General features: G+C 36.3%; 1 protein-coding gene across 3 annotated transcripts in view; it reads left to right on the forward strand.

Moving 5' to 3' along the window:
• INTS13 (integrator complex subunit 13) overlaps nt 1–17,574 on the forward strand; it is a 33,522-nt gene extending 15,948 nt beyond the window's left edge. For 2 of the 3 annotated variants that reach the window (XM_019038771.2, XM_004052893.4), the window contains exons 8-17: nt 90–174; nt 5,045–5,134; nt 5,339–5,428; nt 6,599–6,777; nt 8,197–8,367; nt 8,647–8,801; nt 9,082–9,312; nt 11,440–11,579; nt 16,318–16,453; nt 17,219–17,574. In XM_019038771.2, the coding sequence (XP_018894316.1) occupies nt 90–174; nt 5,045–5,134; nt 5,339–5,428; nt 6,599–6,777; nt 8,197–8,367; nt 8,647–8,801; nt 9,082–9,312; nt 11,440–11,579; nt 16,318–16,453; nt 17,219–17,258 (1,317 nt within the window). In that variant the 3' untranslated portion in view covers nt 17,259–17,574. Of the gene's footprint in view, nt 1–89; nt 175–5,044; nt 5,135–5,338; nt 5,429–6,598; nt 6,778–8,196; nt 8,368–8,646; nt 8,802–9,081; nt 9,313–11,439; nt 11,580–12,770; nt 13,076–16,317; nt 16,454–17,218 lie in introns of those variants that run through there. The other variant, XM_055358011.2, reaches the window with a different exon arrangement.
• The last annotated feature ends 817 nt before the right edge of the window (nt 17,575–18,391 follow it).

Raw genomic sequence — 18,391 nt, forward strand, 5'->3', positions numbered from 1 at the left:
TTTAAACAAAAAGTAAATGAATAATTAATAATTTTATTATTTTGAAAGCAAAACCAAGTTTTTTTAAATGTTTGAAATTTTACTTCAAGGAAGAACAGCATGCTAACACATCTGCCAATTATGATGTGGAGCTACTTCATCACAAAGATGCACATGTAGATTTCCTGAAAAGTGGTAAGAGACATTTGAAAGTATTATTTTGTATGATCTAACATATGAAAACATATTACAGTAGCCCCCACATCCTCAGGGAAGACATTCCAAGACCCCCAGTGGATGCCTGAAATCTCAGATGGTCTCGAACCCTATACTGTATACACTGTTTTCTCCTATACATACATACCCATGATAAAGTTTAATATATAAATTAGGCAAAGCAGGAGATCAATAACAATAAGAATGAAATTGAACAATTATAACAATATATTATAATGAAGTTAATGTAGTCTCTTGGTCTCTCTCCCTCTTTCTCAAAATATCTTATTGTACTGTACTCATCGTTTTTGGGATGATGTGAGACGATAAAATACCTACATGATGAGATAAACCGAGATGAATGATACAGGTATTGTGACATAGCATTAGGCTACTATGGACCTTAAACACAAGCACTATGATACCTCGACAGTGGATCTGATAACCAAGAAGGCTGCTAATGGACTTGTAGTGTTTATAGCATATATATGCTGGACAAAGGAATGATTCACATCCCAGGCAGGACACAGTGGCATAGTGTGAGACTTCATCATTGCTACTCAGAACAGCATGCAGTGTAAAATTTACGAATTGTTTATTTCTGTAATTTTGTATTTAATGTTTTTGGACTGCAGGCCGGGGGTAGTGGCTCACACCTGTAATCCTAGCACTTTGGGAGGCCAAGGTGGGCAGATCACTTGAGGTCAGGAGTTCAAGACAAGCGTGGCCAACATGGCGAAGGCCCGTCTCTACTAAACATTAAAAAATTAGCCAGGTGTGGTGGCGCGTACCTGTAGTCCTGGTTACGTGTGAGGCTCAAGCAGGAGAATCTCTTGAACCTGGGAGGCGGAGGTTGCGGTGAGCTGAGATCATGCCACTGCACCCCAACCTGGGCAACAGGGTGAGACTCCATCTCAAAAAATACATATATATCTTGGGGCTGCAGTTGACCACAGGTACTGAAACCACGGAAAGCGACACGGCAAAGTTGGGGGACTACTGTAACAGCTTTGAGATGTTCTTCAGTAAAAACCAGACTTAGTTCATCCCTGTGCAAACTTATCTGTCAGTATCACCTATTAATGGCAGTGGAACTAGTGTCCTGTGGAATTTACTTCGGAAAAGACTGGGCTAATAGAACAAATACTGAGAAAGATAGCCATGGCTTTCTCAAACTCATTACAGTTTCATTTGCCGGCAAACAACCTTGAGGAAGGGAAAAGAATAGGAGCAAACTCGAAAGAGTGATAGACTTTCAACTTGGCCTAGAAATTAAATTTTGAAATTTAAATTAGTTTTTTTCCTCTAAAAATTATTTCAATCCATAGATCTCATCTCCCAAACTGATTTCTGCAACTGTATTGGCTTGGTTTAGGGGAGAAGACTCTGGAGTTAGGAGATAAGTTTTAGCTAAAGCTTTGCCACCAACTGGCAAGTCCCATATGTTTCTAGATGTATGTTTGCGTGCTTATGAATGAAAGATGCTGGATTAGATGAGCTGTAGTATTCCATTCAATTCTAAAATACAATGAAAATTTTAAGATGTTGAAGGTCATTTTAAAAGCCTTTAAGCTTTGACATTTGGTTAAATTCTTTAGAATGTTTTCTAGTAAATTGATGCTGCCAGAGAAACGGTTGACTTTGATTATGTTGTATGCATCTTCTGAAGCATAATCATGAGCCAATCGTGACATTTGTTACATGTCTGAGGAATCTTAGAATAAACCTAATGAGCTGCTAACATGAAAGAAACTATTATGATGCAGGGATATATAAACGTTTAACAAAGGAATATAGAGAACATGTTTTTGAAAATATATTACATGGAAATTGCTACGAACCTGTGATATGATATCCATTTTTAAAATGTTATTTTAAAAACTTACAAAAATGGGCCAGGCACAGTGGCTTACACCTGTAATCCCAGCACTTTGGGAGGCTAAGGCAGGTGGATCACGAGGTCAAGAGATCATCCTGGCCAACATGGTGAAACCCCATCTCTACTAGAAAATACCAAAAATTAGCCAGGCATGGTGGCGCGCGCTTGTAGTCCCGGCTACTCGGGACGCTGAGGCAGGGGAATCGCTTGAACCCGGGAGGCAGAAGTTGCAGTGAGCTGAGATCATGCCACTGCACTCCAGCCTGGCGACAGAGCGAGACTGTCTCAAAAAAAAAAAAGTGTCAAAAATATCCTTTGTAACACAAAATAGTTCTTTAAAATAGTTGTTGACTTGGCCTGTAGTTCTATGCATTACATGTGGACAGTATGTGTCAAAAGTTATTTTAACAATAGGAACAGAGTGCTGTGGGAGCACGGAGGAGGCTGCCTGTGGTTGTGCCAATAAGAATTAGGCAGGTTTTACTGAGGTGGTAACAGTGTAGCTAGGTCTTGGTGAGTAGGCTTATACTTAAGCCCAGATACCTTCCCTAAGTTCCAGAGGTTTTTTTTTTTTTGAGACAGAGTCTCGCTGTGTCGCTCAGGCTGGAGTGCAATGACGTGGTCTTGGCTCACTGCAAGCTCTGCCTCCTGGGTTCACGCCATTTTCCTGCCTCAGCCTCCCGAGTAGTTGGGACTACAGGTGTCCACCACCATGCCTGGCTAATATTTTGTATTTTTAGTAGAGACGGGGTTTCACCGTGTTAGCCAGGATGGTCTTGATCTCCTGACCTCGTGATCCGCCCCCTCAGCCTCCCAAAGTGCTGGGATTACAGGTGTGAGTCACCGTGCCCGGCCCCTAAATTCCAGATCTTTATATTCTACTTCCTAATTGTATCTCTTAGATGTCTCTCAGTCACCTACACTTCAACATGCCCAAAACAACTTAGGAGCTTTGCCACCTGAACTAGTCTGTTTCCTTTTTCAGTGAATGGCCCTGTTGTGTGTTCATTTATGTAAGGCAGAAAACCTCAGAATCATTTTTGAGACATCTAATCCATCATCACATTTTCTTGATTTTTGTCTACTAATTTTTCTCACGTACATCAAAATCTCCATCTTAGCTACCAATAACATTTCCCTAATCCAGCCTTTTATTTCCTTACCTAGTATCTCACAGTAGCCTACTAAATGGCCTGTCCCTATCTACTCTTTACCCTCTAGCTACAGTAACTTTCAGAATGCTAATCCTGACCATGTTCTCATGACCTTAAACCCGCCCCGTGCCCATGCTTTTCTGTTGCCCTTAGGAAACAACAGAGCTGTTTAAATGTCTTACAAGGCCCTTCATTGTCTGGCCCCCTCCCCCTTTTTATTCTCATCTCAAAGCATACTAATCTTCTCTGTTTCAGCCACACAGATCTAATATTCTTCATGCTTCCTCCTGCCACAGTATCTTGGTATCTACTGTTCTTTTGCCTGAATAGTCTTTCCTCTATTTCTTCTTCTTTTTTTTTTCTTTTTTTTTTTTTTTTAATCTGAGACAGAGTCTCACTTTGTGACTCAGACTGGAGTACAGTAGTGTGATCATAGCTCACTGCAGCATCGACCCCTCGGGCTACAAGCAGTCCTTCCACCTCAGCCTCCGGAGTAGCTGGGACTGCAGGTGCATACCACGAAGCCTGGCTAATTTTTGTATTTTTTCCATAGAGACAGGGTCTCACTATGTTGCCCAGGCTAGTTTCCTGACCTCCTAGCAATCCTCCCACTTAGGACTCACAAAGCACTGAGATTTTAGATGTGAGGCACTGCATCTGGTCCATTTCTTTAGTTAATTTCTACTCATACCCTTATAACTCAGACCAGTCTTCACTTCTCAAGGAAACTTCTCCTGGTGTTTTGGAATAGGACAAATCTCCCTCTACAGGCACTCATAGCACTGTAGATTTTCCTTCAAAGCCTTGTCAGCTTTATGGTTGCACATTTGTTCATTATTATTAGATTAATATCTTCTTACGTATTTACTTTCCAGATCCCTTGGTTTGTGTTTCTTCTAACTAAACTTATTAGAATTCAGTATGGTTGTGCATTTTAGATTCCTTAAGCTTTTTCTGAGTACTTAACCATGTCATTTTATCATTTAATAGTGTGGGCAGGGAAGAGCAGTTGTAGATGCTTGAGATTTTTTAAATTCTTGCTATTGACTTTCAGTGCAATGACCTAAATGATTGATTAATGATGACTGTGGAGGAAAATTACTATTTATTTTAATCATAGATAATATCTTTGGTATTTGTCCAGGGGACCTGATAAAAAGATGTTGTCTCAGAGATATTTTCTCTTGGAGAGTTTAAACTCATTTGGAAATCTTGGTAAACAATTTGAAGCTTGTGATCTACTTGATAATGTTAGTGTTTCTCTGACATTTTTTTCATTGTTGTTTTTAAGTGAACTTTTAATTTTAGAGTAGTTTCAGATTTACAGAAAAATTGTGAAGACAGTACAGAGTTCCGGTTACTCCATACCCAGTTTGCTCTATTATTATTTTTTGCTTTTATTATTATTATTATTTTATTTATTTTTTTGATACAGAGTCTCACTCTGTTGCCTAGGCTGGAGTGCAGTGTCGTGATCTCAGCTCACCGCAACCTCTGCCGCCCAGGTTCAAGCGATTCTTCTGTCTCAGCCTCCCGAATAGCTGGGATTACAGGCACCTGCCACTGCGCCTGGCACATTTTTGTAGTTTTAGTAGGGACGGGGTTTCACCATCTTGGTCAGGCTGGTCTTGAACTCCTGACCTCGTGATCCACCTGCCTCAGCCTCCCAAAGTGCTGGGATTACAGGCATGAGCCACTGCACCCGGCCGCTTTTATTATTTTTTAAATTAAAACATAATTGTACATATTTATGGGATACAGTGTGATGTTTTGATATATGTATACAATGTGTAATGTCTCTGACATATTTTTAAAGGTGATTCGCATCTAGGTGGCGGCAGTCGAGAAGGCTCGTTTAAAGAAACAATAACATTAAAGTGGTGTACACCAAGGACAAATAACATTGGTAGGTATTTAAGAATAACTGAAAAAGACTAAATCAGAAGGTTCTTAAGGTATTATGTGGGGGTCAATTTATTCTGTTTTGCATTTTCGTTTTTCATTGTTTCAGGACTCAATGAACTCAGTGAACAAGTTTTTTTTTTTCTTTCTTTTAATTGTGGGAATATTTCTTTATATTCTTTCAAATCAGTGTTTTCTTCTATTTCAGAATTACACTATTGTACTGGAGCTTATCGGATTTCACCTGTAGATGTAAATAGTAGACCTTCCTCCTGCCTTACTAATTTTCTTCTAAATGGTAACTTTAATTATTTAATAGTTTTGACTGAAATTATTTATATTTGAATTATTTATATTATTATTAAATTATTATTTGAGTGAAATTATTAAGAATATGAACTCTGGAAAGCTGTATTCATCACTGTAGCTTTGCCATTTATTTGCCAAAGCTGTTTTAAACTTATGTAATTTGAAATACCCTTTAACAGTTTTTACTAACATTTAAAAGATGACTTTAGGTTTGGCTTTCAGGCTATTGCATCTAAGCAGGTTTTATTTAATAAAATTGTGAGTATTTTTATTTAAAAAATTTGACCTTCAGAGTCTAAATTGATTTGTTTTAGAAGCTATAATTAGAAAATAGATTTGAAGAATTAAATAGAAGCTAGAATAATATAGACCATTTATCTTGGCCCATTGAATTTTAAATCAAATCAAAGGTGGACTTACTTATATTTGAACATGATACCTTTATCATAAATAAATATTATGTTTTTAATATTATACCATATGATTCTTACCTGTGACCTTAAATTTGTGGTTTCATTGTGTGAAATTTTTTTACAAGTCTTAATTATTTGATTCCAAATTAAAAGCTTCTCTGGTAATTCTTACGATCATCTCAGGTTTTGGAACTAGTGATCTAAAGAGTCAGTCTGTCTTTATCATAAGGTTATGTCATTCTTAGTTAAGCATAATTTGATTATCGGACTAGGTGAAATTCAGATTAACATTTGGACATGTAGAATAGAAAGTAGTTATGATTACAGTGTGGATGAGGAACTGTTGTGTAAGTGAACTGAGACTGTGCCTTCTCCCCAAATGTTCTGTAGCATTAATAACCTGAGGATTATGGAGCAGTTGTCTCACTTTTCTTCTTGAGGTCCAGGAGAAAAATTCAATATGTACATGTAATTGGATGAACCATATAGCCAAACGTATTATGCCAGAGACCACTATAGTTGTTGTGAGAAACTGTATTAACTATGTAACCTTGGAGTAACTGAGATAAAGTTAAGGCTAGAATTCAGATTTTTAGGCATGGAAGAGTAGATACACTAAATTAGCAATGCTGGTTAAAATATGGGGATCAATAAATAAAATGAAAAAATCTAGACATAAATCTCAAGGAAATAAATGAGAGCCCATTTGAGTTTCATTACTGATAGTGTAATTTTGTTTTTGACAGGTCGTTCTGTTTTATTGGAACAACCACGAAAGTCAGGTTCTAAAGTCATTAGTCATATGCTTAGTAGCCATGGAGGAGAGATTTTTTTGCACGTCCTTAGCAGTTCTCGATCCATTCTAGAAGATCCACCTTCAATTAGTGAAGGATGTGGAGGAAGAGTTACAGACTACCGGATTACAGTAAGACTCTAATATCTATAAATTTTAAGTTTTGAATCTGTCATCATTCAGCAAGTAGTTATCGAGTGCTCATTAAATGCTAAGGTCTGTGGAAAAAAAGAGACTGGAAGAAGTTGATTATTATTTTAATTAGGTGAATTTCCTGCAATATTTGCTCAAAAATTCTATTTTTCATTGTTTAATCTTATTGTATATTCAGTATATACTGAGATGTATCTGAATTGCAATGACACGCTGGAATTGTAGGAAATAATAAATTGATTTGAACTAATATTTTAGGTGAAACTTAATTTCTAGTAATTTAAATGGCAAACAGAAACCTGGAATATTTGGATTGCTGCTACTTTGAAATAACATAAACTTTTGTATTATTGGGAGGAACATAAAAGGAAATATATGTCCATTTTTGGTAGAAATTCTGTTCTAATCTTGATTTTTTATTCTCCCTCCTCTCTTTCCTATTTGGTATTTCATAGCTATTTACTTCTTGAGGTGGTTGTAAAAACTAAGTGTGATTTATATATATGAATATGCTTTGTAAACCACAAACTGTTATATACTGTAAGTAACTTTTTAATTAGGATTTTTTTAAAAAAACATAATATTTAAATAAGGAGAAGCCTAATCAATATTTATTGTAGAAAATTTAGAGAATATAGATATCGTAAAAAAACACCCACACCTGTAAATTACCTATAATTTCATCATTCACAGATAACTATTGTTGACATGTTTATGTTATGTCAAGGTAGTTTTTTTGTTTGTTTGTTTTGAGACAGAGTTTTGCTCTTGTTGCCCAGGTTAGAGTGCAGTGGCGCAATCTTGGCTCACTGCAACCTCCGCCTCCTGGGTTTAGGCGATTCTCCTGCCTCAGCTTCCCGAGTAGCTAAGATTATAGGCGCCTGCCACCATGCCCAGCTAATTTTTGTATTTTAGTAAAGATGGGGTTTCACCATGTTGGCCAGGCTGGTCTCGAACTCCTGACCTCAGGTGATCCACCTGTCTTGGCCTCCTGAAGTGTTGGGATTACAGGTGTGAGCCACCGTGCCCAACCTCAAGGTAGTTTTTAAATAAGCAAATGGGTCTTCTAATGTGATTAACTGACTCTTTTATCTGTGTGTGATAGAAAAGTTAAATTACAGAAGAGAAAAAAAGTGTTTCTTGGTTTTTACAAAAGGTGGGGAAAACATACCATGAATGCATTTATGTTTGAGGCTTTCTTCATTTTCATCGTATAAAGGCTGATAGGTTTCAAGTTCAGAAAGGATAAAAAAGTAGTGGAGTTAAGGGATACTGTTAGAAAAAATGTTTTGTTGCACATCACAGGACAGAAGACATCAGGGAAACAGACTAGTACATGTAATCCATACTGAAACATTAGACATAGTTTCTAATTTTATCTTATTTGGTTATCATTAGGATTTTGGTGAATTTATGAGGGAAAACAGATTAACTCCTTTTCTAGACCCCAGATATAAAATCGATGGAAGTCTTGAGGTCCCTTTGGAACGAGCAAAAGATCAGTTAGAAAAACACACCCGTTACTGGCCTATGATCATTTCACAAACCACCATTTTTAACATGCAAGCGGTAAGTGTTAAGTAGCTTCAACTTTTCTTATAGATTAGTTATATATTCTTTATAGAAATAAATTAGACAATTTGTAATTTATACCATTTCTTAAGCAAAGAATGAAATATATGAGCTTGCTAAAGTTAAAGAATTAATAATTAAAAATTGAAGTGATAGTTATAGATTCCTTCACCATGATAATCTTTAAAATCCTTTCGAAAATCAAGTTCTGCCTAGATGTTTTGATATTTATTTTTCAAGACAGATTTTCTTTTTTCTTTAAAAAAAATCTAACAGGTAGTTCCATTAGCCAGTGTTATTGTGAAAGAATCTCTGACAGAAGAAGATGTGTTAAACTGTCAAAAAACAATATACAACTTAGTTGATATGGAAAGAAAAAATGATCCTCTACCTATTTCCACAGTTGGTACAAGAGGAAAGGGCCCTAAAAGGTACATTTTTTTCTTTCTTATTTTATAGATCACATTTACTTGATACATATTGGTTCTCAAGATAACTTATTCCATGTGTACATGCCATTTGAGGACATGTTTATATATATATTTGAGATGAAATAATACAAAATCATAGAAATGGATATATTATAGCCTAGAATTTCACTATTAAGTACCAAGTAAGAGGAAGGAAGTCCACATTTCATTATTTCTTTTTACTTTACCACTAGAAAGTGACACTTCAATATTAAAGAGTATTTCCAAATCTTTGCTGCAGAGATGAACAATACCGTATCATGTGGAATGAATTAGAAACCCTTGTCAGAGCCCATATCAACAACTCAGAGAAACATCAAAGAGTCTTGGAATGTCTGATGGCATGCAGGAGCAAACCCCCAGAAGAGGAAGAACGAAAGAAACGAGGAAGAAAGAGGGAAGACAAAGAGGACAAGTCAGAGAAAGCAGTGAAAGATTATGAACAGGAAAAGTCTTGGCAAGACTCAGAGAGGTGACTTCTTGGCATTGATATAGCACCATGGTGCCTTTTGTTATATCACATTCTGCATAGAACACTTTCATACATTCAAACCTGGTTTAATAGTAGTTCATTTAATACATGTTTATTCATTTTCATTACTGTAATTTTATCATTCCTAAAATCTAGAGGATCTTTCTTGGGCGCAAAAAAGTATGAATTTTTACTGTTGGGGCAAAGTTAGTGTTAGTTTTTCCTAATTAACTTCTGAAAATCATAATGCATGATGTTTGGTATCAGTATGTGCTTTACGTGTTGTGAACTTCACAGACATAATTTTATTCCTCTGTTCACTAAATATTTACTGAATGCTTATGATGTGCCAGGCATTTGGCACAAGATCCCTACCCTTGAAGAACATACAGTGTGATGGTAGAGACAGACAAATTAGTGATTGCAGGCTGGGTGCAGTGGTTCACACCTGTAATCCCAGCACTTTGGGAGGCCGAGGCGGGTGGATCACTTGAGGTCAGGAGTTTGAGACCAGCCTGGCCAACATGGCAAAATCCTGTCTCTACTTAAAAAAATACAAAAATTAGCTGGGTATGGGGGTGCATGCCTGTAATCTCAGCTACTCAAGTGGCTGAGGCACGAGAATCGCTTGAACCCGGGAGGCAGAGGTTGCTGTGAGCCGAGATTCCTCCACTGCACTCCAGCCTGGGCAATAGAGTAAGACTTTGTCTCAAAAAAAAAAAAAGTGATTGCAGCAAAGTGTGGAAGGTGCTATTATAAAAATAGGCATAGGATGTCCTTGGAAGCACAGAAGAAGGGCATACAGTCTATTCTGAAAATGTTTAATAGTATACTCTTTTCCTTTAGTTTGTGATTTATATTATGATGTCAACGTTAAATCTGAAAAACATAAAAGTAATAAAGGTTTATAAATAGAAATAGCGTATCCTCTGGCTATATCCTCTATCCGCTTGCCAGAAATCAGACCAACACCAGGTCACTTTTTTTTAAATTAATTAATTTTTTTTTTTTTTTTGAGACAGAGTCTCGCTCTATCACCCAGGCTGGAATGCAGTGGCATGATCTCGACTCACTGCAGCCTCTGCCTCCTGGGTTCAAGTGATTCTCATGCCTTAGCCTCTCAGGTAGCTGGGATTATAGGTATGTGCCACCATGCCTAGCCAATTTTTTGTATTTGTAGTAGAGATGGAGTTTCACCATGTTGCCCAGGCTGGTCTCGATCTCCTGACCTCAGGCGATCTGCCCACCTTGGTCTCCCAAAGTGCTTGGGATTACAGGCATGAGCCACTGCGACTGACGAAAAACACATCTTTTTATGATGGAAAATTTCAAACATATGTAGCAAAAGAACAGATAGTTACTCATCATCTACCTTCAATGATTAACAGTTCATGGCAGATCTCATTTCATATATATCTTCATCCACTACCTTTACCACTACACCCATAGGAATATTTTGAAGCTAATTCTGGAAATCCTGTAATTGTATCCATTAATAATAGAATACTTTTATTCTCTTTGACTTTAGAAGCTCATGTTTTCCTTAGGGCTGCTGAGCTTCTGAAACAATACTGGCTCACCGTAAGAGGGAAAAAGTACTATCATTCAGGTCCCACTGAGCTTCAAGTACACTCTTGTATATTTTGCAAGTGTTTTTGTTCTCTGATGAAACTCTAAAAGTTTAGAGTTAAGTTTCTGATTTGCAGAACATAAATACATCTACACAATACATAGACTAGAGAATAAATGGGAATAAACTTATTAATCTTATTTGTAATTTGAAATTCAGTGTTATTTTGTTCCTATCTTTAAAAATCAGAATTGTGCAATTTCTTCTGAAGATCACATCATTTCCTACCTTTTAAATTTTAAGTGTCTTCTTTTTTTATATTTTATAGCTAATTCCTGAATTATTGCATTATTATTATGAAGGAAAAGGGAAACTTGTATTTAATTCATTAATTTCTGTTACCTGGTTTTAGATTGAGATTTTTGATTAGTCCCTAGGTTTATTTTATGAGATTAGCCATCTTTTATAAAGGTTGATATGCAAAGTTAGTTTAATTATTAGACCATTAGACTTCTAAAAATTTCAACTTTACATTTCATTATTTGTCCCTCTAAAAGATTAAAAGGAATCTTAGAGCGTGGAAAAGAAGAATTGGCTGAAGCTGAGATTATAAAAGATTCGCCTGATTCCCCAGAACCTCCAAACAAAAAACCCCTTGTTGAAATGGATGAAACTCCACAAGTGGAAAAATCAAAAGGTAAGGTACAGCTGTGGTAACTAGGTTTATAAAAAGTTTTCCAGGCCGGGTGTGGTGGCTTACCCCTGTAATCCCAGCACTTTGGGAGGCTGAGGCAAGCAGATCACCTGAGGTCAGGAATTCAAGACCAGCCTGGCCAGCATGGTGAAACCCCACCTCTAATAAAAATACAAAATTAGGCGGGCATGGTGGCACACACCTGTAATCCCAGCTACTCGGGAGGCTGAGGCTAGAGAGTCGCTTGCACCTGGGAGGCGGAGGTTGCAGTGAGCCAAGATCGCACCATTGCACTTCAGCCTGGGCGACAGAGCAAGACTCTGTTTCAGAAAAAAAAAAAAATTTCCAGTGAAGCTCTGTTTTCTACAGTGTTATTTAATATTGTTGTGTATGTGAGGAAGAGTTCTTAAGTATTTGTGGGTGTTGTTTAGGACATTCTCTGTTTACAACCTGTATTAGTCCAGTCTTATGCTGCTAATAAAGATAAAAATACCCGAGACTGGGTAATTTTTAAAGGAAAGAGGTTTAATTGACTCAGTTCCAGCATGGCTGGGAGGCCTCAGGAAGCTTACAGGCATGGCAGAAGGAGAAGCAAACATGTCCTTCTTCACATGGCAGCAGCCAGGGGAAGGGCAGAGCAAAGGGAGAGGAAGCCCCTTATAAAACCGTCAGATCTAGTGAGAACTCACTCACTATCACGAGAACAGCATGGAAATTTGGGTGGGGACACAGCCAAACCGTATCACAGCCTTAGAGAATACAGGCAGTAAATATATTTGTCAGTGTTAAAAACAAAAACAAGTAGTGTTATACTTTCATTAATGAAGCCTTTGGAAAATAAGCATATAAAGTTTGTGTTTTAAGAAATTTTAAATAGGTAAACTTGAATCTGTTTATGTTCCTGATACTATAGTAAGAGCTGAGATATTGAATACAAACTCTTTTGACCCTAAACTCTTATGAAACCTAGAAATATGTAATATCACTCATTTATTGCTATATTAAAATGTGTTTGAGTTTCAGTGTAGTTATTATTATAAACAATATTTTCACTGTAAAGCCTCTTAATCTCTTATAGGCTAAAAAGTTTAGTTTCCTCTTGAAGGAATTCTAGGCACCAAGGATATGATTTGGGATTGGCAGCTCCTGAAATCGTTCTAGGCCTTAATTATCTTGAAGGCAAACTAGATTTAGTCTTTTTAGGATACATGTGTAATGGTATGCCGTCATTAGACAACCTGATGTCCTGCCACTATGCCTCTCCTAAGGCAGTAGAACCAGCTTATGAATATTGGCAGCTCATCCTACGGAGAAGGTAGGCTTGTTTGCTTTTTATATGCTTGTTATAGTGTATGTATATAGTGATACATGTTATATTCTTCAGTTCACTAGTTTCTTTGAAGCCAGAGATCACCCTTGAGGTGATCTTATTATATTTGCCTTTCAGGCATTTGCTAGAGGGCCCAGAAAATAATAGGATTTAAATAGATGTTTTTTGATAAATTATTTCTTATATGACAAAATATACCACTCTTCATTAGGATGAGAAATTTAGGTCTACTCTAAACAGTGTTTCAGCATTGCTTGGTAAATAGAACTCTAAGGAGTATTACTGAGGCAGAGATTGCAGTGAGCCAAGATGCCACTGCACTCCAGCCCGGGCGACAGAGTAAGACTCCGTCTCTAAAAAAAAAAAAAAAGAGTATTATCTATACTGGCAAAAATTGCAAGCACCTAAAAGCCATATTAGTAGGAAAATGACTGAATAATGGTGTGTCCATAGGGTGGTATGTATGTATGTATTTATTTATTGAGATGTAGTCCACTCTTGTTGCCCAGGGTGGAGTGCAATGGCACGATCTCAGCCCAGTGCAGCCTCTGCCTCCTGGGTTCAAGTGATTCTCCTGCCTCAGCATCCCGAGTAGCTGGGATTATAGGTGCCTGCCACCACACCCAGCTAATTTTTATATTTTTAGTAGAGACAGGGTTTCACCATGTTGGTCAGGCTGGTCTCGAACTCCTGACCTCAGGTGATTCGCCTGCCTCAGCCTCCCAAAGTGCTGGGATTACAGGCATGAGTCCCTGCGCCCAGCCCCCACAGGGTGATATTTATATAACGCAAGAATAATTATTGAATGAATGTGTAAATAAGTTTTTTTAAAGCAGGTTACATAAACATATGTACTGTGATCTCAATTTTAAGTTTTCATACACATATGTACTAGCTTTTCACTTAGATGAAATATCAGCTATCATTAAATTAAATGGATCCCTGATGCTTTTCACCCTAGAAATATTATATGAAATAGCTCATATGAGAAGCAACTTGATTGCACATTACTGCCTTTCCTTGTAACTTTCTATTTGAGGCTGATATTTGAAAAGTGTTTGTTTTTTCTTTCATTCTATTTTATGACCTAAATTGCATGTCTGTTCTGATCAGCAACTGATCTGGGCCTTTTATTATACCTCAGTTTTATCTGCTTTGGAAAATGACTTCTCAGGCCTCCCCAAAGTGAATTTTGTGCCTGCTGTATACACTGTACTTAAGGCTGGGCTATTCCAAATGTGCCATCTAGATTTGGCAAACGTCTATTCAACTCTCTTTGTATGATGCAGTAACAAAAAAAAAAAAAAACCAAAATAACCATTTGTTGATATAGATTGGCACTGAAAAAAAGACTAAAATTTTTAGTTGTTAGAGCAGTGAGTGGCATTAGGATGATTTTATTTCCTCCTTTATGTGTTTTATTGTTTTCTAAATTTGTTCTCATGAACATGCATTAGTTTTATAATAAGAAAACTAAGAATTTTAAAATATATATGACAATATTAGCTCTTTTTGATGTACAGTTCTGTGAGTTTAGACAATGCATACCGCCATCACAATCAGGGTACACAACAGTCTGTCACCCCAAAAGATTTCCTCGTATTGACTCTTTGTAGTCATCTTTCACTCTCCTCCTCAATCCCTGTAGTCATCCTTCACTCTCCTCCTCAATCCCTGGTAACTACTGATGTGTTTTCTCTTCCTATAATTGTGCTCCCTATAATTTTTCAGAATGTCTTATAAATGAAAGAAAATGTCATGCCACCTTTTGAGATTGGCTTTTTTCACATAGTATTATAATGACTAATTTTATAAGAAACTGCCAGCTTATTTTTCCAAAGTGGTGGCACCATTTTGCATTCCCACCACCAGTATGTGAGAGTTCTGGGTGTTCTGCATCCTTGTCCAGTTGCTGTTGTCAGGGTTACTGTTTGTTTTGTTTTTGTTTTTCATCCTATAAGGTATGTAGTGGTATTTCATTGGTGTTTTAATTTACATTTCTCTCATGATTAATGATGGTAAAACTCTTTTCCTTTGCTTATTTGTTGTCTGTTTGTCTTCTTGGGTGAAAGGTCCATTAAAATATTTTGTACATTATAAAATTGGGTTGTTTGTTTTCTTATTAGTGGATTTTGAGAGTTGTTTATTTATCTGGATACAAGTTCTGTGTTGGACAGGTGATTTGCAAGTATTTTCACCCAGTCTGTGGCTTGTTCTTCTCTTAAACAATGACTTTTGCACAATAGAAGCTTTTTATTTTGATGAAGTCAAATATATCCATTTTTGCTTTTATGATTATGCTTTAGGTGTTACATGTTAGAAATCTAACCCAGGGTCACAAAGGCTGATTTTCTTTTAGGAGTTCTGTAATTTTAGATTTACATTTAGGTCATGATCAATTTTTGAGTTATTTTCTATAAGGTACAAAGTATGGGTCAATATTAATCCTTTTGCCTACAATATCCTAATGTTCCAGCAGCATTTATTGAAAAGACTATCCTTTCTTCATTGAAATATTGTACATTTATCAGAAATTAGTTGACTATGTATGTGGGAGTCTGCTTCTGGATTCTCTTTTATATTCTATTGGTTTATGTGGCCGTCCTTTCACCAATCCAGTACTGTCACAGTCACTTCAAATTAAGACTTGTAATGAGGAAGTAAGAATCTTCTAACTTTTTTCTTCTTTTTCAAAATTGTTTTGGCTATTGTAATTCTTTTGCCTTATCATATTGTGCAGGAAAGAGTTAACATAGCAGGCCCGAGACTATTATAATTAGAAAAGCCTGCTTGCAGGTTTGGCTGTTGGCTGGCATCTGGGAACTTGGCTTTTGAGATATTGCCTAGATAATGAACTGAACACCTGCTTCCCTTCTGAAAGTCTGGAACTTTGGTCATTGTGGTTAGGCAGAGAATACCTACCTGATCAGCCCCCAGTAAAAACCCTGGACTCTACTCAAACAGGCTTTACTGGCAGAAATATTGCGCACATGTGGCTGCATGTTTGCCTATGGAGGTAGTATGCACTCTGCATAAACCTCATTGGAGAGAGTGAGCATGGGAAGCCTGCAAATGGATTCTGCCAGTCTCCACCTCATGTGTTCCTTCTGCTTACCGATCTGGCTGTGTCTCCTTACTGTAATGCTGTAATCATTCTTAACCAGGAGTGTAACTTTACATTTAGTCATTTGAGTCCTTCCATCAATCACTGAACTAGTGGTTGCTCTTGGGGACCCTGAAACACATAAATTTTAGAGTAAGAGGAAAATGATTGCCTTAATCGTGTAAAATGAACTACAGAATTAACTTTCCTAATTGTGTAAAATGAACAACAGAATTAAAGGTAAGTTTGGAAATTTGGAAGTAATAAATTATTCTTTTTTTTCTCTCTCTTTTTAAATATAACACTAGGGCCAGTGTCGTTATTATCCTTGTGGAGTAATAGAATCAATACTGCCAATTCCAGAAAACATCAGGAATTTGCTGGACGTTTGAACTCTGTTAATAACAGAGCTGAACTATATCAACATCTTAAAGAGGAAAATGGGTTTGTGTTATTTATTGTCAAAATTGGTTTTGTCAGTTGCCTGTATAGTACCTTAACAAACATTGCTTATTTGTAATAATCAGCAATTTTTTATTACTAATATTATGAACTAATACATGTTCCCCATAAGCAGAAAAAATTAACCTGTTTGATTCTTGCTTGTAAAAGGTTTAGTTATATTGATTGTAACCCTGAAAGTATTTACTCCTTAGAGCATTTCTTTTTAATGCTTAATAAACATTATAGAGGGAAAAATCATACCACTTAGGATATAATGCCAGTCTCTGTAAAATAACAGAGGAAAATGTTTTCCTATTAAGGGATACAATATTAATATTGATTATAGTAAAATAAATCTCAGATCTGATTATTTTGATTTTTTTTTAGAAGAAATCCTCTTAATTTGTTGGTGGAAATACATTTATTTAGTGGGAAAGGAAATAAATTCTTGACGAAATTGTAGAGATTTTTTCCTTAGTTTTGCTTGGAAAGGGAGAGTGTGGTATAGTCAAACAAACAAACAAAAAACAGTGGCCTTTGACTTGTAACCTTGGGAAAGTCACTTAGTCTCTCAAGGCCACAATTTTCACTGTAAAATGAAGAAGTTGGCCTAGCTAGAGGAACCCTGATGTTAGTCCTTTCCTAAAATGCTGATGTTCTGTTCTGTGAATATATTTTAATTTTCATGTGAAAGGTAGATAATTAAGGACACAAAATGTTAATGAATATTTATTTTATCAACTCGTTTTTTTCTTCCTATTTCAGGATGGAGACAACAGAAAATGGAAAAGCCAGCCGGCAGTGAAGAGTGACTTGAAGAACTAAATTTAGTATATTGCAAAAATATTTTGTGCGGAATTCGATATAAGTACTTTTACAGCAAGATTGTATAGTTATGTTGCCTGGACTGGTTTTTACATTTTTAAAATATTTCAGCTGTCGTTTTTGTACTAATTATAAAATTGGCACATAATTCAAAAATATACATTTGAGATGATTTGTCCTCCCAAATTATACAAGTTTATTTTATAGTATAAAGTGTTCTCTCTGGAAATGTTTTTAAAAAAATTCTTAGGCTTCTCTTTGCGAAATAAAACTATTAAAATATTTGAAATGCAAAACATTGGAGAATTACTTTAGAAGATACTTTAGTCACTTAATGACTGAAAACAACCTATAGGAATTTTTAAAAATTTGATGAGGGTTTAAGATTTGCAATACTTAATATAAAATTTTGCCTATTAAGCTGCATCATATATTGTGCTTTTCTAAAAAAGAACATTGTTTTTATTTTGTTTTAAGTTATTTTGCATATGTGTTCTTACCCATTTAAAAGTAGAGCTTTCATGTAGGTTGTGTAATTTTATATTTACTAGTATTGGGTAGTTTTACTCTTTATATTTTTCTGCGAAATATTTTCCATCCATTTGCTTTTCTTATTGAAAGAGAAGCATAAAGGAAATTACTTCACAGATTTAGAAGAAAGAAAAGTTACTAGGTTGATTTTATCTCTGGATAGAATCTTAGTCTCATTTCTCAGAAATGTCATGGTTACATGTTATATGTTTCTTGGGCCTTTTTGCTGTGCTGCTTCATCTAGAAAAGTTTATAACATGTTACAAAAGGTAGGTTATTTCAATGTTAAATGCTAATTGTAAGTTTGCCATTTTTTTCCTTGAGTGTTTATTAGAGAAAGGAAGCTCTTTATACAGACTCAGTATTTTCTTTTTTTTTTTTGAGACGAAGTCTCGCTCTGTCGCCCAGGCTGGAGTGCAGTGGCGCGATATTGGCTCACTGCAACTTCTGCCTCCCGGGTTCACACCATTCTCCTGCCTCAGCCTCCCAAGTAGCTGGGACCACAGGCACCCACCACCACGCCTGGCTAATTTTTTGTATTTTTAGTAGAGACAGGGTTTCACCGTGTTAGCCAGGATAGTC

The sequence above is a fragment of the Gorilla gorilla genome, chromosome 10 (genome assembly GCF_029281585.2).
Source record: "Gorilla gorilla gorilla isolate KB3781 chromosome 10, NHGRI_mGorGor1-v2.1_pri, whole genome shotgun sequence".
Classification (NCBI taxonomy): domain Eukaryota; kingdom Metazoa; phylum Chordata; class Mammalia; order Primates; family Hominidae; genus Gorilla; species Gorilla gorilla.